Raw genomic sequence first — 23,772 nt, 5'->3', positions numbered from 1 at the left:
CGCTTTACAAAAGTCAACCTCACTTTATAAACCCTAACCTGACTACAAAACCTAACCTCACTTTAAAAAAAATATTGTACAGTACTTAACTTTCTGCAAAAACTAATCTCAGTTTATTGCATAACTTAATCGCCATATCATTTACAAGGCTTGGATAAAAATCTAGCGAAGAAAATTTGACACAAAGGCGAGGAGTAAGATATTTAGATTGCAGTAATTTATTACAATATGGAAAAATCCGACTAAGGTGAATAAATATTACATTTAAATAAAAAACAAAACTTAGATTAAGTTATTACAATTAGGGCAAATTATGACGGTAATAGAACAATATTTAGATGACGAACAAGGAATGCTTATATATAACTGTACAGTATGTTCACGGGTTCAGTGTTCCTGCCTCTGGTGACTAATTATTCGCTCTTAACTGTGTAATAAATATTAGGGAGCCACAATTCCAATTAATTAGCCTGTCATTATCACCTGCACGTAATTGATACCTTAAAGTATTCATTAAATTACTGGGAATCCATTACTTTTCTCAGTTTGAGATTGGAAATTCAACATTAAAGGATTTCACTGATTGTTTGAAGTGAATTTATTCATGGTTTAATTAAACCCTGTAATTACACTACTGATGGTGACCAAAATACGAACTCACTCTGCGCACTAAACGAATTTTTAAATACCACAACAAATTCTCTGAACTTCTAAAACTCCATTTTAGTGACTAGTAAACCAAACACTGCTATCAGCATATACCTAGATCACGCGCACCCACAGTGATTTACTTGCATATATATATATATATATATATATATATAGTATAAACGATTGATCATTACACTATTTGATCTTCAGCTGTGACCTTACTTGACCTTTGACCTGGCCTTGATGTTATACTTCGTCTAATGATAGAAATACTGTACCGTATGTTAGTGGATACGTGTGTCGACTGTCGACACACGTTTTACTCCGAACACGACTAAGTATTATCTGTCCCATAAAATAATACATTCATTTGTTTTGTTCTCACCTCAGATCTATATCTCTGGCGTCACTGAGAATGAGTCTGTCACATCAGAGACGCGTAAACTTAACTAATTGGATACAATGTATCCGATACATTGGCTTAAAAATAGTCCTGGTCAAGACTATCACGAAAAAAGAGGGATCCTACTCAGGATATTGGAGACTTTACCCAGTCACGGCCACCCACGTCTTTTACGGCGGCCGTTAGGCAAATTACTGTTTATTCTCTAGAAATTTTACCATAAAAGTTTACATTGGTTCAACATGTACATAGACAGTGCAAGTATACAAACAATGGTATGTAATAAGTTGAATTCACAAAAAAAAAACACAAGAGCCCAATGAAAGCGAGATAAAGTTCATGCTTATTCAGTTTGAGTTCTAATCTACTGTACCTCATAATTTTAATGTACTTACCATCTAGGGCGCCCAAACAGACCACTGTAATAAGATATGACAATTGGACTGTCGCAATTTCAGAGTTTCTATATAAATCACTCGCAAGACCACCACAAACTAAAAATAAAAACAAAGCTAAGCAACATCTCTCCAAGAACCAGTCACTGGGCCGTCCAGCTGTTCTGTCGGTCTACTGTTCATTGTCAAATTTATCATATTCATAACTATATTAACGTCTGCCAATGCTTTAGTTTATAAATTGAGTATAAAAACAATCCGAATCAATCTGCATATAATCTTGTCCTATTGTATAAACTGTTTTGTTACTATTATTATTTAATTTTAAAATTATATTTGTTCATTTTATTATTATTATTTTATTTTCGCACCCCCCCCCCATGCCTTGATGTGGGTCATTATAAAATTACCTGTGCCCGGGCGGGTGGGCTAATGTTCAAAGTTCCCGGAGTAAAAAAATATTTTCGCGAATAACTATATATATATATATATATATATATATATATATATATATATATATATATATATATATATATATATATCATTTAGTCCATATAGCACGCGGACTTTCAACATATAATCAACGACCTCACCAGCCAGGACTCGAACCCTCGACCTAGGGGCGCTTGTGGTAGAAGCGGTACCGCTCTTGCCGCTCTTGCCTCGCAAGCAAGATATCACGGGTTCGATTCCCGGGCAAGCGGAAGTTGTTTGGACTCTCTTCCTAGCCCCCTTGGTCCCTGTTCACCTAGCAGTAAAGTAGGTACTTGTTGTAAATCGAAAGGTTGCGAATTCGTATTAAGGGAAAGTTGTTGGAGCTTCTAAACTTGAGAACTAACACAATCCGGAGGAGTGGTGACCCGAGGATCACACACCCAATACAGACAAAACCAAATACGTGCGCTAAGAGCTAACCAAATAAACGCAGTCGTGTAAAGCCACGACACTATCTCTTCCACTACAATTCCCTTCCTAACCTCCTGCTCCTTCCTCTGTCATCTTCCCCGCTCTGCCTTTCGCTACCAACAACTTTTGGAGCTTCTAACTTGAACTGAACCCTCGACCTTATGCGTGTGACCAGGGAATGCTACCACCTTGCCACAAGGACACGAAAAGCAATCTTAGACTATAACATAATCTAGGATTTTGACTGCCTTATCGCAATGAAATTGTCCCATTAGTTAAGTCCCTTAAATTATTAAATATTAATGTTGTTTTTAAGTATGACTCAACCATTACCAACTTATTAATCAAGAATACCCCAACCTTGAATGTAAATGGAAGTGTTTACTGCGTTCCATGCAGCAACTGTAATGGAAATTATGTAGGACAGACTGATAGAGCATTGCAACTCAGAATTAAACAGCACAAATATAATATCAGAACAGCTTCTGAAAGCAGTGCACTGTTCGTTCATGTTAGGAACAATAATCATCCCATAGATTGGGAAAACAGCTTAGAAGTGTACAAATCATCATGTGTCACAGAAAGACTTCTGGTTGAAGCTAGTATGATTAGGGAATTGAATTCTATAAACCTTAGTGATGGTCAGTACAAAACTGATAATATGTTACACAAATTTATTTGTCAGTGGTCCAAGGTTAAAAATGCTTTGAAAGCATTGGAGTTAGATGAAGGATAGATGATTAGTGGGTCCCATATTTTTTACCTGACTTAACATGACTAGTCACGTCGACCTTTCTCTTAAGCCCCTTTGCGTGGTGTTGGTGTGCGGATTAGTGTATGTCTTGTTTATGACCTGACAAAGTAAGGTCATAAACATAAAGGTCGTGTTTAGTAAGGTCACCCTGTGTACTTAAGCTTCTCTCGGTCCATGTAATTCAGTTGTCTCTGAAGATGTCTTGAATAAAGACGAAAGCTAAGGTGCTCCATTGTTTCCCTTTTCCCTGTGTGATTCTATCAAGACTTAACTTATCCACATTTTCATTGTGGATCTACATGAAATAAGGTCACCCTGTGTACTTAAGCTTCTCTTGGTCCATGTAATTCAGTTGCCTCTGATGATGTCTTGAATAAAGACGAAAGCTAAGGTGCTCAAATTTTTCCTTTTTCCTGTGTGATTTTATCAAGGGTGACCTTACTAAACATGAGGTCAGGTCATAAATACGACATCCACTAATCCGCACACCAACACTACCACACACACACAAAGGGGGCTTAAAAGAAAGGGCGACGTGACTAGTCATGTTAAGTCAGGTAAAAAATATGGGACCCACTAATCATCTATCCTTCATCTAACTCCAATGCTTTCAAAGCATTTTTAACCTTGGACCACTGACAAATAAATTTGTGTAACATATTATCAGTTTTGTACTGACCATCACTAAGGTTTATAGAATTCAATTCCCTAATCATACTAGCTTCAACCAGAAGTCTTTCTGTGACACATGATGATTTGTACACTTCTAAGCTGTTTTCCCAATCTATGGGATGATTATTGTTCCTAACACGAACGAACAGTGCACTGCTTTCAGAAGCTGTTCTGATATTGTACTTGTGCTGTTTAATTCTGAATTGTAATGCTTTCCCAGTCTGTCCCACATAATTTCCATTACGTTTGCTACATGGAATGCAGTAAACACTTCCATTTACATTCAAGGTTAGGCTATTCTTGATTAATATATTAGTAATATCTTATCCACGTTTTCATTGTGGATCTACATGATATATATATATATATATATATATATATATATATATATATATATATATATATATATATATATATATATAAGAACATAAGAACAGAAGAATGGAGGAAACTGCAGCGGGCCTATTGGCCCATATTGGGCAGTCCCATTTACACCCAACCCCTATTGCTCATATAAGCACCCAACCTATGTTTGAACCTATCCAGCGTATTCGAGTTAATGAGTTAATGATGATATTTGGTAACTTGTTCCATTCATCCACTACGCTGTTTCTAAACCAGTGTTTACCAAGTTCGCGCCTAAATCTAAATTTGTCTAATTTAAAACCATTGTTACGAGTTCGCTCCTGGTTGGATATTTTGAGCACCTTTGTAATGTCCCCTTTGTTTAGCCCTGACTTCCATTTATACACCTCTATCATGTCGCCCCTCGCTGTACGTCTCTGGAGGGAGCGCAAATTAAACCGCTTTAACCTGTCTGTGTACTCAATTCAATTCAATTTCAATCGTTTATTCCTTGATAGAGGAAGCGGGATCCTAGTGCTGTCACTAGGTACCCCTGTACAATGACACCAGAAGCATCTGGCAAGTATGACAAGTATATACAGTATAAATATTATAAAGGGGCTTACTAAAGCCTAAGGAAGGAAGGATATTCCTTTAACACATAATCAATATTATTTACAAAATATCTGGCCAGTATGGGGAGGATCATCGTGTCTCCGTGAGGGGGTCGTGGAGTGGTGGTCCAGCAGGCGTCACGGAAGCGTTGTGTGTGGGGACATCTTAGGAGGTAGTGGATAAGGGTGCTGCTGTCGGGTATTCTGTATAATGCACAAAGCGTTGCTCAGGGGATGCGGGGATACCAATCTCCCAAGCAAAGTCAAGGTCCCTAATGCCCAGGATTAGTCTTGTCATTCTCCTCTGGATTCTTTCCAAGGATTCTATATCCATATATATATATATATATATATATATATATATATATATATATATATATATATATATATATATATATATATATATATATATATATATATATATATATATATATATAAAGAGAGAGAGAGAGAGAGAGAGAGAGAGAGAGAGAGAGAGAGAGAGAGAGAGAGGTATAATAGATTAATGAGAGAAACATCTCATAGGATACTACTCGGTCGAGTGTTCATACTTGGAGCTGGCGGACGCTAGCCCCACAATGGGTCAAAGCTCAAGGTTGATGAAGCCACAAGTCCAGAAAATTGTGAGGGTAAATTTTCGGAGAGAAAATTGTGACAGCACCGAGTGTGAGTTCTTTCAAGACCAAACTTGACCAACACTGGCGCAGGTACAGATACTATACATTCATAAGCTAGTACATGCCCAGTACTTGCTAACAGTATGTAACAGACGTGACCGACCGCCCAAGCAAGAGAGTATAAAAGTAAAAAGTATAAGTATAGTAAACAGTGGCGATAATGTACTCACTGTTGTTCCTAGTAACTTCTTACTCTTCACGTGTTGCCTGGTGTCGTCTAGGCGGCAACACGACGACGAACACTATGCAGTAGGAACGTTTGCTTATTTCTTGTAGGTGTAGGTGTTGATGTTGGTGAAGGATATTGTTGAAGGTGTTAGTGTTGGATTTGGTGTAGGTGTTGGTGCAGGAATTGGCATAAGTGTTGTGTAAGATTTATTGTAGGATTGTAGGTGTTGGTGCAAATGTTGGTGTAGGCGATGCAGGTATTGGCGCCATTACACAGTTGTATACACTGCGCCTCCAACAACTCGTATATTTAGTGTTGACATTTCGAGTTCTGCCACGTCATCAAAGGCTTTTACACTATTATCAAGTGACCAGGTCATACAGCACGTTATACGTGTAGCTGGTGGATTCTGTAGGCTTCTATCTGTAAATAGGCGAAGTGGTAGGTATTCATAAATTTAGGTAGAGAAATAGTGGATATTATCGTGTCAAGTCAAGGGTTGGATCTTAAAGATCACATTTTCTCTCATGTTATTGGATGATATTGCTAATTTTTTTTCTTTTTTCTTTTACGGGGATTAACCCACCCGGGCACAGGTCACTGACCCACATCGGGACCTGGGGGGCGAAAATGTAATAATAATAATAATAATAATAATAATAATAATAATAATAATAATAATAATTCAGATACGTAAAATTGATTTAAAAAATACAAAACTAAAAATAATAAATTAATAATAATAATAATAATAATAATAATAATAATAATAATATAGAATCATAAATAAATACAAAAATGAAAAAAAGGATCAAGAGTGAGAAACAATATATGTATGTTGTGTTGTCAAAGGTAAGACAAACAATTGAGACCCTGCAATTGTGCGTAAATGAGGCAGAATGTCAGATCAGCAACCTGGGACTTGGTCACGATTTTTGTGATGCCATATGACAGCAGGGTCTACCATTAGACAACACATTATGCTTCCAATATCTTCCCAGGCGGTAGTACCTCCCTGTTTGGTCTGGGGTAAATGACACAGATTTGGTTCTGACAAAATCATATAAAAATTTAGTGATAAAAAATTATATGGTATTGCTAAATGTTTTTCTTGACAGGACACGAAGGGAGACGCAAGAGGCGCATGTCAGGTAATACGCCACACGTTTGAAGGAAGTTGCGGCTCAGTCAGCGGGTATATAACAGGGCGGAGCGGCGGCTGCTGCTCTCTTTCTCTCCATCTCATCGTCATCATCAGCACGTCGTCCTGAAAGTGGGTAGTGAAGGCTGAAGGCAGAGCTGGTCACACGCTATCACGATCCAGGTCCCGGATTCTTGACAAAGGTTTGCACACCAAGTTTTCTTTGTAATTGGAGACTCAAAAAACATTATATTGTTGGTGGCGGACTTTAGCTATGACAGAGATAACATCCCAATTGGTCCCAGAATTACTCTAGTTTTCTGCCTTAAGTATGTAGATACGTTCTTTAAAAAACAGTTAAGAACAGTATTAACCTCTAAGATTTTCGTGAATCTCGACCAGCTCCATTAACTTGACTAGCACACAGGTACATCCTAGTGTTGATATTATAATGTACAGGGTGTCCCAGTATTGTATATATGACATATTCATTTGTGTAATAAAACAACGTTGTTAAAGAAAAACATAACTATTAAATCACAGTGAATTACAAACACGGGAATTATAGTTTTCTTTTACAACTTTTTTTCTTTATCACACAAATAAATGTGTTAGAAATACATAGGACACCCCATTACTGAGCTTCGACAGTTAAGGTCTTCAAACGAGTAATCTAGATAAGTGATTACACTAGTCAGCAACACTAAAAAAAATGAGAGAGTTCAGTTGCTGCCGCGAAAACACATTTACTTAAAACGTTCTCCCGTGTTACGTCTTCCATGAATCACCATTGATGAGCCTCGCAAAAGTAATTTATTCCATGTTGGTTGATTACAAATGGTTGTCCCGATTTTAAGAATTTCTAATAAAAAGAAAGCGACAGAAGCACAGTTTTGAGTTAATTATGCAGCTCTAGACATCAAAGCGATATTCTGTTTCCAAACTTTGTGTAGCATAATGAACTTTCTAAAAGCCTCACATATTCTTTTCTTCAAATATTCCGAAGCTGCTGGCATTGGTGAAACGATAACTATTTTTTATATAGCGCCAGAAGGAAAAGTAGCTTTGTTAGTTAATTTCGTTACATTCGGTAATTGCTTAAAATCGGGAAGATCATTTGTAAATTATACGCTTCTGTACAGTATTTGTAACGTCGGAGATAATTCCTTCATCCATTTTTATTTAGGAAATGAGATATTAAAGACTTTTTTGTTCTTGTTGGCTCGTATTCGCTTGGGCGATCTGCACTTACTGTACATAAGAACATAAGAATGGAAGAAACTGCAGCGGGCCTATTGGCCCATACTGGGCAGTCCCATTTACACCCAACCCCTATTGCTCATATATCCATCCAGCCTATGTTTGAAGCTATCCATCGTAATCGAGTTAATGATGATGTTTGGTAACTTGTTCTACTCGTCCACTACCATATTTCTAAACCAATGTGTACTTATTTCGCGCCTAAATCTAAATTTGTCTAATTTAATCCATTGTTACGAGTTCTCTCCTTTTTGGATAGTTTGAGTACCTTTGTAATGTCCCCTTTGTTTAGCCCTGACTTCCATTTATACACCTCTATCATATCGCCCCTCACTCTACGTCTCTCGAGGGAGTGCAAATTAAGATGCTTTAACCTGTCTCTGTACTGAAGGTTCCTAATGCCCGGGATTAGTTTTGTCATTCCCTTCTGAATTCTTTCCAAGGATTCTATATCCATTCTGTAATACGGTGAGATAAATTAACACTATATCAGGTTCCGGAAAAAGAAAAAAAGAAAACAAAAAGAGGTGTTTAAACTTGAAGCTTATTGGACAAACCATCAATTTGGGGAATTATTTTTTCTAAAGTGAATAAAACTTGTAAATGACACATTAATTGGTAATGCAAATTTGAAATTTTAGGATGATAATTCATCGTGCTGTACCAATTAAAGTTAAGGATCACCTGAAGATTAAGAACCCTCGATTATTTCATCTGAAGATTGGGCACTCACAGGTAGTAGGTAGTAGGCAGCTATCAAACAGGGAGGTATTACCACCTGAGAAGATATTGGAAGCATAACATGTTGTCTAATGGTAGACCCTGCTGCCATTTGGCATCACAAAAATTGTGACCAAGTCCCAGGTTGCTGATCTGACTTTCTGCCTCATTTACAAACAAGTGTCCTTACTTGGAGCTGGTGGACGCTCGCCCCACAAGGGGTCACAGCTCAAGATTGAAGAAACCGCAAGTCCAGAAAACTGTGAGGGCAAACTTTTTCGGAGTGAGGGTTGTAAACTCTTGGAACAATCTACCAGAGAGTGCTGTGACGGCACCGAGTGTGAGCTCTTTCAAGACAAGACTTGACCAACACTGGAGCGGGTTCAGGTACATTCAGGAGCCGGTGCATACCCAGTATTTGCCAACAGTGCGTGACAGAGACGTGACCGATCGCCCGGGCGGCTAGCGAGCCGATCTTTTGGTGAAGAGGATAAATGAAAAGGAAAAGTAATTAGAGACGTGACCGATCGCCCAAGCGGCTAACAAGCCGATCAGTGGCGAAGAGGATGAAAGTAAAAGTAATTGCAGGGTTTCAATTGTTTCTCTTTGACAACACAACATACGTATATCATTTCTGACTATTGATCTTTTTTTAATTTTTGTATTTATTTATGGTACTTTATTATTATTATTATTATTATTATTATTATTGTTATTATTATTATTATTATTATTATTATTATTATTATTATTATTATTATTATTATTATTATTATTATTATTATTATTATTATTATTATTATTATTATTTTCGCCCCCAGGCCCTGATGTGGGTCATTGACCTATGCCTTGGTGGGCTAATCCCTTAAAAAAAATCATCTGAAGATTAATCATCCTCGCTTATTTCATCTTAATTAGGCACCCAGGCTTATTTCATTTGAACATTAATTTAGCATAAACTTAAATGGAGATAACTTAAATTAAACTAAATTAACCTAAACCCCCCCAACTAGCGTTTGTGGTTTATCTTCAAGGGATATAATCTGGGGCTCCAAATATTTAGGTGAGCCAACGTAAACTAGACAACAAATAATACCAACGAATATTTAGGCTTTGAACTTTTATGGGAAACACTAAGGGGCCCACAATCTCAAAAGATCGTAAGTTAAATGTCTCGCAGCTGTAAATTTACTAACATCTAGCTGGTATACTAAAAATATGCAATAAAAACAGGGAGGCTAACCCCGTCAGTACGTAACACCAGCGCTTGTTGTATTATCTTCACTGTTAATGTTTTAGATTATTCATCAGTCAGGCCAGTATAGGTGGCTGGTGGACACTAAACTCTATAACACGCTATGTGACCGTCGACTTAAGTGTGTTACATCCAGTTGTCCCAAACAGGCCCCTCAGGCTTGATACCCGCTTTCACATCTGACATGGATTGTTGTAGATTGTTTTGTTATATATTCAATTATTTGGATGTAACTAAAAAAATACAGTTAAAATATGTATAAATAATGTAAAAAATACTTAAAGTACAGTAATTAAGATCCAGTAAAGTTTTTGAGCGTTCATGTAAAGTTGTAAATTTAGTCAACTTAATGATTTTTCAGACACCTGTTTGCATTAGCCTCAAATAGGTTTACATAGGTAGACCGTGGTGGTGTTGGAGGGGAAAATGGCACGGCTGCTGTGGCAGGTACTGGAAGATCCACAAGTGTACAAAGACCTACAAAACAACCCTCACTCCTTCAGGTAGGTCTTTCCCCTGTATTTCTCTTTTGTCTCCCCAACTTGTCTCACCTGTCTCTCACGTGTGTGTCTCACAATTATGTCTCGCTCAACCTAGAAATATTGTCTGTATACATCAGCCTCCGTAATTGTTTAACTTTTAACGTTTCACTTTCACACTGAAGAGAAGTAAGTAATGTTGAGATCATAATGAAATTAGTTTAAGGATAAAGTAGATATATAAGAATAAAGTAGATATATAAGAATAAAGTAGTTATTTAATGATAAAGTAGTTTAGGGTAAGGATTAAAATACCTGTAAATTAGACTGATCACCACAGGTTCAAGGAAGGGCCAGTGGTGATGGTGTCTACTATACATCGGCCGCCTCACGTAGAGCTCCTCAAAGATCATCACGGCCGCCTGACAATAACAGGTCCTCTGGCTAACCTTATGGACGCTGTCGCTCACTCGCTTAACTTTACGTAAGTTTAACACCATAATTGTTGTTATTATATGGCTGATATTTTTTTTATATCTTGTTGATTTGTTGATGTGAAAAATTAAGATGAGGCGTTGATGCTGATGTTGACACTGACGTTGACTATGACGTGGACGTAGACTTTGACGTTGAAGTAGACGGTCACTATAATGTTAATTTAGGGAAAAGTTGGTTGGGTGAATCACGTAAAGAAGTTCATCAGTCTTTTTTATTATTGTGGTGAGACACAAAAACAATCTTACTGATGGATGGAAGCAAAGAGGTTTTATGAGAGGAGACTGCGTCAGCCGTGGACAAAGAAGCCACTCTTCACTCATGACGGCCAAGTTGGTATTGACAAAACATGCAAGGTGGTGGCTGGCAAGACTGGCTTTCTGAATTTTATTCTGTGCATTCACAGCGTGCTAAGTCTTTATGCCCAATTAAGTACTGTACATGTGCTTATCCTCATCTAAAATTTTTGATGACATACAAAAGCGTAGGAAGAAAAAGCATGGGAGGTTGCAATAACAATACAACGTCCTTTTGCATAAAAGAAATTGTCAGTGCATATTGATCCAGGAAGTACTCCATGGTAACATTTTCCCATTAGAATCAGTACCCACACTAATAGTGTCCAGCAGCTATGTATATAATGCAGAGATTGATATCAAGGCAACTTTAGTGAAGAAAAAAAAAGAATTATCTGTGATGGTTATGGGCTCAATTCAACAGAGAGATGACGATAAATAGTATATTTATATTACAATGCTGTCCAGTTATCTCTGTGTTTAAACAATATTGCTGCTTACCTAGTTGGCTTTGTAGTATTTTCATAAAAATAAAATCTGCATTGTGAAGTTTGTAGTACCGCATTAATAGCTTCTACTGAAAGCCCGTTGCAGTCTTTGATAAAATTAAAACCTAGGACCTGTCCATTTTTTCATCTGAAGATGTAATTATTTTTTTTAAATATATTCTGAGAAAAAAATATCCTATGTTAAAAAATCGTATCTTTCTTCATACAGAATAGAGCATTTCAAAAATTTTCACTCATTATTATTAGGCTACAACGGAAAGACGTTTCCTGATTTCTCTCTGCATATGTTAAGAGATTGGTCCACTAGAAAATCAAATGATTTTGTTAGTTAAAGCTGTTGCAGAGAAGTACACTAGTTAGGTATACAGTAAACAGTTCACCTCAAGGCTACAAGCTACTAATAAATGAAGAGTAATCAAATCTACACCAAACTTACCATGTTTAATGACCAATAAGGTTCTACTTATGTAAGTTATATTATGTCGATTGTAAGGATTTATTGTGTGCATTTATTTGGATTAATTGTTTAATTAATCACACAGCAATTAATTTTATTAATAGATACAACCACAGTTCGTTTTTGCCAATCACTGACCATTTATACGTGTATGTCAGGAACATTTATACTACCTGCCGCCTGGTGCTTGGGTAGCGGCGGCCAGTAGTAATTGTTTTGCCCACACCAAGATAGCTGTGCGTGGGTCGGCTGGCTTCAGTATGACCTGTGTGTATCGTTGCCCGTGTCGCCTCCAGTCATACCTTGGATGGAAGGAAGGAATTAAAGAAACAAGTGAAATTCTGGACATTAAATTAAGCAACGCAAATATAAAAATACTATGTATTTTCATGTATTTTGTACTACATTGTTCCGTCTTGTTTATACTTACACGGGTAGAATGCGTTGTATGTGTGTGTATGCTTGTCCTGGAAGACCGTACAAAATATTGCGTCTCTAATGGACAAGAGAAATGTGTGTTGTCTCCACTGTTACCGTCATGTTCACCTTCATGTTCACCATCAGGTACAAGATAGTGACGCCCCCTGACGGCACTTACGGCACTCATTCAGCTAACGGGTCATGGTCAGGCATGATGGGTCAGGTGGTGAGGAAGGTGAGTCTACCTGAGTCATGGTCACCCTAACTCTTATTCAACAAGGTGGGTAAACATACCTTGTCAGTTCAGTAAATATGTTCACCACGACAGGAGTTCAGTCCACGCCTCTGATAAAGTCACAGGTTCAGGAGCTTAATGAAACTGAAAGTGATATTAAACCATTTCATTATAAGAACACTCTAACTGTTCATCTGTTGTAATAATGGTTTACAGGGTAGCGTTTGAACACCTTTAGAATGAAGGTTTAGCGGCTATAGGATGATGGATTAATGTGGTTTAACATTTAAGTATGATGGTTTAACACTTCACTACATCATAGTACTTGTGGCTACAGGAGGCCGACGTCTCCCTGGGACCCTTCGCAATATCGTGGAAGAGGAACCAGGCTGTTGACTTCGCTCATCACTACATCTTCGACTACTCCAGCTTTATAAAGAGTAAAGGTCTGCCGGAGATTGACCCATGGGGCTTCCTGTTCCCCCTACAACCCAAGGTGTGGGCGGCACTATTGGCAGGACTGCTGGTGGCCTGGTTGGCAATACTGGTGCTGGGTCACAACCCCGATGGGTCCAGGAAGGTCAACAGGGCTTCTGACCTCTTTTTCCAGCATCTTAAAATTATATTTCACCAAAGTGAGCTGAGGGTTAATTTTACCGTCTCAATATTGGATATTGACTTTATTATATAAAATGAAGTTCAATACCTTCTGTGCTTTTTAATGTACAACTCTATGGCAGGTTGTTCCTTCATACAGATCTGACGATCAAGGTGAAACGTGGCAGTGAGATGGTGTTGTTGGGGGGGTGGGTGGTGGTGGCCATGATGGTGATGTGGAGTTACACAGGTAACCTGGTCTCCTTGCTGGCGGTGCGACACATCCCTCAGCCCCTCCAGACCCTAAGAGATGTGATAGAAGAATCTAACCTCAAGGTCATAGTCGAACCAAAAACTATTTTAACAGACACCCTTGATGTGAGTCATTATTGTGTCACTACTGAAACTTACCGAGCCACTGTATGTCATAATATGAACATGCTACTATTAATATGAACGCCACAAAGAGGTTGGGTAATAAGCCAATTTTTTTATGTGTGGCTTTCCCATTTTTCTGATTGTATTTCTCGTCTGACTGTATTATATTAAGTTAATGATGATTCGCTATGTACTTGAAGTGCCGCAAGCACCTTACAGTGTTTCCCTTACTGGGAACTTTAACTAACAAAAATCGTAGAAACCCATTTATACGCTACACTGATCTTCATTGCGAAATCCTTGTTCATATTAATCATCATTCCTCCGACAATATACCAGTAAATTACCCCATGACCTAGAAGCTCCTGTCTGTGTTACTCTAGATGTCATCAGTGTACTGGTGACACACCAGCCATGTAAACATCTTCCCAGTCTTAAATTAGTCTCTCTCCTTTAGATACAGTGGAACTTCCTGCCCCTGCATACCATTCTCTCCTTGAGTAGACAGATAGATAGTCAGTAAAATCGTCATAAAAGTTCACAATTGGTTCAGCATGTATATTGGTAATGCATATCATATTCAATTTGTTTCCTGGTATCACAATTTCTCATTTACAGTATATGTTTATTTCAGAGTGTCAAGTCAGGCGACCTACGGGATATTAGAGACTTGGTTAATGTTGGTCGCATCAAGTATGAGGTGTCTTCCGATCTATTTCACGTTGTGGACACTCTGGTTCGTGACGGTGATCACACCCTTGCCACCATCAAGATCAGCTTGATCAAGTTTATATCAGAACTCTCCAGGAAGACAGGCAAGCACAGTTACCGAGATCTTAAATCAGATCTGTTCAATTGACGAAGATAATAAAAAAAAGTGACCGAAAACACAACTCAAACTCTTCGGTTAACAAAAGTTACTTCTATTAAAAAATATTCATGTATAATTTGTAATGTAATTTGTAAAACTGCTTGGCAATATTCTTAAGGTATGTTATTTATTGTTACCGCAGGTCGATGTGACTTTTATATTGTTCGCGAGAATTTGATCCACGTCTTCCAGTGTATGGTTGGCCAGAAGGGAAACCCCATAGTTCCTGCCATGAGTCACAGGTGAGTTATAACCAAGGTGGACCGGCTATCACTTCTTTCATGACTGTTTATAAAATGTGCAAAAAAATATAATTAAAACATCGAATTTTACATTAATATCTGTTAAAATTGTTCTCTGCTTCCCTCAAGTGTCTGGCAATTTTTTTCTTAAAGCTTTTCTGTAATAACTGTGTAGTGTATGGAGCTATTTAGAGTCCATGTTTAAAATCCTTGGTAGTTGAAGCACAGAAACTGAATTCATAACACTGGATGGAAAATATATTCCAATAACAATTACAAATATGAGTTGACTATTGACCAGGGATTCCATATAGAGTTACCTAAGAAAGTTTGTGGTTCAGGATCCGCGCGCTGGTGGAGTCTGGCTTGTATGAGTACTGGCTTATGAGCAACATCCCCTTTATAGAAAACTGCCGCCGCTCACCCTCCAAGATCACTGTGATGGAACCCCTGGCCCTCACCAACCTGTGGGTGAGTAGTTATATTACCTCACACACACACACAAGTGCATCAAATAATTGCATTTTCTACAGGCTCATGGTCCTGTACTTCTTACATTCATTATTGATACCCTGACCTTCATATAGTGACACATTTAGGGTATTTGCATTGTCCATATTCATGTAAAATTTGTATGAAGTTATCTTACACACACCTGTGCACCTTCTAAGACCTTAATTGGGCGTCTAAATAACTTTCACTTCTTATACGTAACACTGACTGTCGCACATGTTCCATTCTCTAATATTTCTGTATTGTTCATAACCTCATGTGTAGTTCATTCGTCTTCTCGTAACCATCCCTACCCACTGTTTACACTAGTAAATTTCTTACAAATATATCTTTTGTTTTGGTCGTCAGGGGATGTGCGTGTTGCTGGGGGTGGGACACCTGTTGGCGCTCCTCACCTTCTGCCTGGAACTCTGCGTCGTCAGATGTGTCAGTGGCAGGACCTCATAGACTCTGGCAGTATTTCACGGGGAAGATGATGACCATGATAGCTGGTGATAAAACATTATGCTATCGTTCAACTATCTTCACCTCACCGCAGCAGCTAATGACGGTGCAGACTCTTAGAACACTTCGCTGAACCAAATTAATAATTACACCTTCACTAATTCTTCACAGTAACTCACGCTGTCACCACCAAGGGTCAACTATCTCAGCGGGTGACAGAATTCCTCACCGTAAAATATAACGTCACGTTTCATTCAGATATATTATCAGTTTTAATTTTACCATTAAAGTGTCTCAACTAAACCTCTTCGTTTGACATAAATCAATGTTTTCAATCAAACGATAACTGACCAAAGATAACATTCTCGTATCGCTGTGACTTTTGTCTACGATATGTTAACCCCAAAAACTTTAAATAAAATTAATCGAATAAAGGGCTACCTATTTGGGATCACCTGAAAATTCGCCCCCAGTTTATTTCACCAGAAGATTAACCACCCTAATGCTAATTTAACCTAATCTGACATAACCTAACCTGACCTAACGTAATTTAACAACTTAATCTAACCTAACCCTCCCGCAGGTACCATAAGTCGTTTAACCATTTGGTGAAATAACAGGGGCTGATCTTCAGGAGATATCTTATTTGCATATGTTATATAACTTCTAAATGTATTCGACACCTCACTAGTGAAGGTGTTCTGTGAAGTTCAAAGTGCCAATCACCAGAAAAAAAAAGAGATCTAAAGTAAAAAGACTGATATATTGTTTATTTTTAAGAAGCAAAATGTGTCGTATATTTGGAATTCACTCGACGAATATATATAGTATTTCGGTTAAGGCAATCTGATCATCTTGTTTGAGTTATTTATAAAAGATAGGTAACTGGCTGTACAAAACTGATGATTGTAAAAAAAAAGAAGAAAAGATTAATGTAATCAAAGAAGAGGAACTATATCTGTTAAGAGTTGATGTTATTCCAAAATAGGAGTAAAGTTTTATTTGTAAAATGTTGATCAGTTGTGTGTCAGTCAACGCGTTTACGTATGTGTTGTCTGAATCCACACACCACCACACATACTACACCTTATTTGTTCATTACACTATCCAGTACAGTTACAGAGTTCTTTCTCATAAGTTTTTATTGTCATTGGATTATATAGTTATGCGTTTAAAGACCTTCATTGTTAAAGCGCAGCAATAACATGATAACAACCAGTACAGACAACACGCAAGCACAACTGCTATAGTGACCGCAAGTGTAACCTAGCAGTGATCACTTTAATCCTTTTATAATTCTAAAAGTTCAGATAGGCATCATGCAATGTGTCCAGTTAACTGTAATTAAGATGTAATAAATGTGTTCAAACTGCAGCAGTGTTTTGAATGAACCCAAATACAAGATATATTTAATGAACCAAGTGCAATTTAAGAAATATGTAATGCCCTCTGAACTGTTTCTATCATGGTCCCGAATCTTAAATATTTCTATATTAAATTTCTACTTTAGTTACGATAACAAAGTATTTCTTTTCAAAATCAAACATATATTTTTTAGATAAACTTACCTTATAAGACGTGGACGAACAAATAATACATTGTAAGTGGAAAATTTAGTACACAAAATTGTTTCCTATCTCTGATAATGGGCGCGACATCGATACAATATTTTATTCACCTATGTGCATGTATGTTAACTAATTAGAAGTAAATGGGATGATATTCTATATTTAGTCATGTTTCCCCTTCTTTGGGAAATAGGGCGACCTCCCCGAAAGGCAAAAGGCTGCACATTCCCCGTAGTTATTTGTTTCTTTCACTATCTTATTGAGAATGACATCGGTCAGGAATATATTTGAATATTCAATGAGGGTGTGCATTATACTGTATATTCCTAGGTCTCATATTACGTGGAAGGTACTACCGCCTGGGAAGATATTAGAAGCATAATATGTTGTTTAATGGTAGACCCTGCTGCCATATGGCATCACAAAAATTGTGACCAAGTCCCAGGTTGCTGATTTGTCTTTCTGCCTCATTTACACACAATTGCAGGGTCTCAATTGCTTCTTACTATTGGCAACACAAGATATATAACTTTTCTCACGATTGATCTGTTTTATTCTTTCTATTCTGTTATTGTCCTATGAAATCTAGTCCTTTTCTCTTCTATTTTTAATTTCTTTTTACTCTTATTTTTCGCCACCCAGGCCCCGTTGTGGGTCGATGACCTGTGCAAGGGTGGGCTATTCCCCGCAAAATCCTCTGGGGTATAAACACATGCCTACCCATATTACAAGACGGAATCACTACCTTCATTATCACTTATTAGTGTGTAATCACTAAAATTTTCTGAGACATGAAAATCACTACTGATGTCTGTACCACTCATTGTCTAACACTAATTATATATAATCTCTAAAGACACAAATGGAGCGCGATAAAAACTCAGAGCTCAGCACAGTCAATAGTCTCTTTTACAGATGCAAGCTAAAAATTCTGATCTCATAAATGAATGAAATGATATGACAACATCATATAATCCTAATTCTTATTGGTTAATGATTCTCTTGAAGGCGAAAAAGTCACTCACCTGCCAAATCAGGTGGAGACTAGGATAAAAAGAGGAATGATTATTATCCTTGTATGAGAAACAAATTAAGATATGGCCCGGAATAATAGGTCATTTAGTATAGCTCATCGAGGGATGTGTTCCTTCCCACGCAGTTTGGCTGTTCCGATCCCCCCCCCCTGTATAAGGTTTCTCTACACACACACATTAGACGATTTAGTCAATGTGATAATATGAGCATAAAGGCAGCTGTGAAATTAAGAGACTATAGCCAGGAATAATAGGTCACTCAGTATAGCCTAGCAAATGACAGATGTTGTAATATAGATTTTCAGACTTCTCCCCTTCACAAGGTTCTCCCATACACCAGACAATGTATTTAGTAGTCAGTGTGATAATAAGCTAATCCAATAATAACCAAATGTTTTTATTTCTTATCACCAGAGTTTTGACGGCTCAATTTTGGTCCGATTCAGCAGCAATCTATGAACCCACCATCAATGTTTCCCTGTCCGTTTTTCCTTTGATTTACGCATGATTTTATACAAACCCAGGATGTTTAATAGCAAATCATCCTGTTCATATAAGGCTCATAGCTTCGATGAACTAGGAGCCATCTTTCTTGTCCTTTTCCCGCTAACAGAAAGACGGTTGCATGCAAATGGAAACAGGGGTGTCCGTTTTTTAGGGCAATTTAACGCAAACGCGTACTGCAAACGTATCTAGGGAATCCTAGTATTACTCGTACGATGATCACTGGCTCGACTGGTAATGAAAACATATCTACTAATTACCTCATTTAAGATGTGACGTAAAGAAAGTGGTTAAAGTGGCTTTCAAACTACACTAAGACTATAAGTATGAGAACAGTACGAAGTTGTGTGTAAACTGTTATTGCTCATTATCAGATCATCTGAAGATTAACCCTTCCAGAGGTTAGCCACCCTAACGCTAACCTAATTAAACTTAACCAGATTTAACCTAACACCACGTAGCTTTATGGAGTTCAATCATCAGGTGAAATAAGCTGGGGGCTAATCTTCAATGATCCATTTTTGTTTTGTTTTTGTTTCAACTGCCAGATTATTAAACAGCAAACTCAAGGTTTTGGTTTCTGTAAAACATATAATTTTAAGAATTTGAAAAAGTCTGCCCAGTTGTAGGAAACGGTTCATAGTAAATACACAAATGCAGTTTGAAAACATTTATTCTCATATTACAAACACAATTTGATGTATAATAGATATATGTTGTTGCTGTTATAATGTTATTACTGCGCTTCAACAAGGAAGGTCTTGAAGGGTGTAACAAAGTCAGTAATACACTAGTACAACAGCAATACAAAATAATGAGAACTCACCTCTAGATATGACATCATAAACTGTATTTTTGTATTATTATATAGCATCTACAACTACCTTTATAAAATTATGTGCTTTGTGAAAATTAAATGAATTAAAAAATGTACGACAATGTTTATTATTAAAATTGACAGATATCATCAACAAAATAGTTTTATTATCTAATTAATTTGTACTCGTACGTCCAAACTAGGTGCGATATACCCCTGTATACTGTACTTATATTTTACTATTGTGTATATTTTCAGGACCGGGTCATTATCATTTTCATTAATTTACAGCAATAATATTTAAAAACTTTCCTAAGCGCAAGATAACTTTTGTGATGTGCTGATTTGTGAAATTGATTTGCGAAATTATAGTGATGTGGGAAGCTGTGTTGATGTGCGAGGCTGTGTTGGTGATGGGATGGTAATGTGTGAGACTGTTGGTGAGAGAGCATTTGACGAGATCTACAACGAACTAACCTTATAAAAGAATGCCAATACGGTTTTAAACGTGAACGCCCCTACTTGACGCAGTTATTTAAGATACTGGCTGTGTAGAAGGAATCCGGAGCGCGGTGGCAGTATTAATATATACTGTACCTAGACTGCCAGGGCATTCTCATGAAAGGCTGAAAGTTAAACTGGAAGGTTAACAGACTCTGGGGGAACGTTCTATAGCGTGAACTTTCTTCCTCACGACCACAAGGAGTGTGTGGCGGTTAATTGCGTGAAATCGTCTTATGTACATTACGAAGCCGTGGCTGATAAATTTTCAGGTGATACTCTCTCCGCCCTCTTGTATATTATACTTCTCAGCTGATTGGGTGGTGAGGCCGTCTTGAGGGACAATCACACGTGTGCGTTTTTCCTCCAATCACCGGTTAAACGGAGGTTTCCTCTAACCCCCAGCTTGTTTTCTGAGGGTTGGAGAACGCTTGATAACTCTTGCCTTTAACTTGGTATAATTGGTAAGTAGTAAACACTTTGGTGAGTATCAACTGCTTAATTACTATTTACCTGAAGATTAATAAACTCATTTGATTCCAGTTTACCCTCTTCATTACATATCGCTAAGTCCGCCATGTTTGTTGGTATGGCTTAAGGTTGGAGATGGACACACACAAGGTGTGCGTGTTTATGTGATTGTCTTTTCTGAGAAGCAAATCTGACCAAAGGTTGGAGGAAGGTGGAAGGAAGTTGGAGAAAAAATGCATATAAATTTGCATAAGCGCACCCAACTCTGTTAGAAAGAAAAAAAATATTTTTTTCCAGTGTATTTATGTGTTTAGACCGATTATGTGACCTTCATTTCCGTCGGAAATTGGCCGGTTTTTTTCTCGATTTTTTTTTTCGTGGGGCGTTTTCCGAAAAAAATTAATGGCTAAGCGAATAAAAAAATAACAATAGGAAAAACATAAACCAAACTTAACTGACTCTCACCATAAGATGGAATCTTACCTAATTGGCCGTCTCTTCTTTGTCTTTGGGATAAGGGACGAGTTACCACAATGCCACATATGTTGGTCTTGACGATATTTACATTCGTTCTTTCACTTAAGACACTTTACTGAGGTCGGGAGAACACCATGAGATGGAAAAAATGATTTAGTTTCTTCGTTTTTCCCCCAAAAACTCGCAATCAGCTCTATATAATTGAAGTGACACCCATCGCACACTTCCATGGACGGAAATGAATTTGAATTTGGAAATATGAGAGACCCAAAATAAAAATCGATTTTGATTGGGCAAAAAATACAGCGAATTAAACCACAAATTGTAATTGCTTGCCAAAAAATCCCAGCTTTTGATTGGTCGGGTGACGTGTACGGGAACACATGCGCGTGATGATTTATGAAGGAGACACGCAGTGTGGGTGGTGAGTTAGGCGATAATGACGGAAGATTAATGGAAGAAAATAGACAATTTTGGATATGCTATCTCCGTTATTATATATTTGCGACGGTAATGTAATAGAAGAAAATTATCTTATAATTAGACGTCTTATTCGAATATGGTAATAGATTAGGGGTAGGAATGTGGGGTGCGAAAATGCAATATAATACCAAATGCACTGTGTGATAGCCCTTGGTTGTGAATGTTATGTCGGCCCCCAGGGATCGACAAAGATGGGCATATTTTCTGGTGGCTGGGACGATAAAAATGCACCTCTAAATCCCACTTTCTATGATGTGCACCCACAGTAAACATACAGCTGGAACAACATATATTAAGGTAAATGTAACTGTTTGTATTGTGACCTCTTGTGCTTTTTAACAAGAATATATAACTGTGATTTTCTGGTGTATACTTTTAGGAGCTGTCCAGATTGAATGAATTAAAACTAATGAGACGTTCTAACCCACCACAGAAGATTGAATATTTTGAAAAAGTTGAGTCGAACCACCTTGAGGCAAAAGCCTTTCACCAATCTTACTTGTACTTCCATATGAGAAAGCTCAAAAGGTTTTACTTTGATTGTGTAATGTTGGTTGTCTTTCATATTTTCCTATATATTCTATCCGTGTATGTAGATTCAGTATCCAGATGAATAAAGTTAGTTGAACTGTAAAATGAATAGTATTATCTTATTTTTATTCTTAGTGTTTACCATCTCCGCTATAAAATATAAATTTGGGTGAACTGGATCTCATGGCTTACGAAAAGTGTTGATGTACCCAAAAAGCCCTGGACCCCCTTTGTCTTAAGTTCAGCCCAGTGTTGTTAATGTGCGAGGCTGTGTTGGTGATGTGCAAGGCTGTGTTGGTGATGTGCGACGTTGTGTTGGTGATGTGAGAGGGGCTGTGTTGTCAATAGCCCATTTTTTAAACATTCAGTGCAGCAAGTCTGAAGAGAAATCCTGAACATCGGGTTACTTTTAAGTAACCCGACAAATGGATTTGTTAAACTCAAATAACCGCTTTGATGAATCCATTTCCCGGGTCGCTTTAAACTAACCTGTTGTTCGGGATTCCTCTTGTACTTACTGCCCCGAATGTTTAAAAAAAAATAGGCGAATGTGTGAGACTGTGTTGTTGATGTGCAAGGCTGTGTGGTGATGTGCAAGGCTGTGTGGTGATGTGCGAGGCTGTTGGTAATGTAATGTGAGGAGCAGTATTGTCAATGTGTAAGGCTGTGTTGATGTGCGAGGTTGTTTTCAATGTGCGAGGCTTGGTGATATGCAAGGCTGTGTTGGTGATGTGCGAAGCTGTGGCAGTGATGTGCATGGTAATATTAATGCTGTGAAAACTTAGGCGTTTACTTACCGGATTTATTTTAAGTTTGTTTATTATAATTGGCACGTAAGAGTTTCACAGTGTACCGTTCTTATAGGTCCCAACTTAACCTAGCCAGTAGGATTAGGGCCCAGTAATATTGATAGCCATTTTTAATGTGCTCCAATAATAACGGTAGCAAGTAACTTAGATCAGGTTAAGTTGGGCTGTAAATGACTGGTGGCCCATTTGACCTACGACTGGTGTGACAACATTGTGAATGTTAGGAAACAACACAATATTTACTATAATTTAGGAGTTTGCAGTACGTATCCTAAACAACATGAAGTATTAAAATTTTAAGTCGAAATTCAGGGGAGCCCAATATATATATATATATATATATATATATATATATATATATATATATATATATATATATATATATATATATATATATATATATATATATATATATATATATATATATATATATATATATATATATATATATATATATATATATATGTATATATATATATATGTATATATAAATTATATATATATATATATATATATATATATATATATGTATATATATCCGTACACCAAAATGGTTTAAATTGGTTTAAGATATTCTCTTTTTAATTAATTAGAGAAAAGGTCAGATGTAGCCACAGCAGAAAGTCTGACCTCTTCTTTGTATAGTAGCATCATGTATAAACTTGTAAATATTCGAAAA

General features: G+C 37.3%; 1 protein-coding gene across 3 annotated transcripts; it reads left to right on the top strand.

Annotated features, from left to right (window-relative positions):
• The first annotated feature begins 6,740 nt into the window (after nt 1-6,740).
• On the top strand, nt 6,741-17,272 carry LOC121876164 (glutamate receptor ionotropic, delta-2-like). 3 transcript variants are annotated; one of them, XM_042381111.1, is made up of 10 exons: nt 6,741-6,930; nt 10,324-10,465; nt 10,782-10,925; nt 12,763-12,853; nt 13,191-13,488; nt 13,611-13,786; nt 14,463-14,643; nt 14,842-14,941; nt 15,283-15,412; nt 15,803-17,272. In XM_042381111.1, exons 2-10 carry the CDS (start codon nt 10,389-10,391, stop codon nt 15,899-15,901), a joined length of 1,296 nt encoding a protein of 431 aa, XP_042237045.1. In that variant the 5' UTR covers nt 6,741-6,930; nt 10,324-10,388; the 3' UTR covers nt 15,902-17,272. The 3 variants fall into 3 exon arrangements, with proteins under 3 accessions (XP_042237045.1, XP_042237044.1, XP_042237043.1); XM_042381110.1 differs by having other exon boundaries at nt 6,745-6,930; nt 10,361-10,465; nt 13,611-13,828; XM_042381109.1 differs by having other exon boundaries at nt 6,746-6,930; nt 13,611-13,828.
• Nucleotides 17,273-23,772: the final 6,500 nt, after the last annotated feature.

This window comes from Homarus americanus, unplaced genomic scaffold, assembly GCF_018991925.1.
Source record: "Homarus americanus isolate GMGI-L3 unplaced genomic scaffold, GMGI_Hamer_2.0 scaffold34921, whole genome shotgun sequence".
NCBI lineage: Eukaryota > Metazoa > Arthropoda > Malacostraca > Decapoda > Nephropidae > Homarus > Homarus americanus.
This window is presented reverse-complemented; position numbering and strand designations above follow the sequence as displayed.

Bases quoted from the DNA above. Each gene is read 5' to 3' on its own strand.
- LOC121876164 (XM_042381110.1), top strand. From the start codon at position 10,389: ATGGCACGGCTGCTGTGGCAGGTACTGGAAGATCCACAAGTGTACAAA. The intron at 12,854-13,190 runs GTGAGTCTACCT...TTGTGGCTACAG, and splicing joins TGGGTCAGGTGGTGAGGAAG to GAGGCCGACGTCTCCCTGGG. The intron at 15,413-15,802 runs GTGAGTAGTTAT...TTTGGTCGTCAG, and splicing joins TGGCCCTCACCAACCTGTGG to GGGATGTGCGTGTTGCTGGG.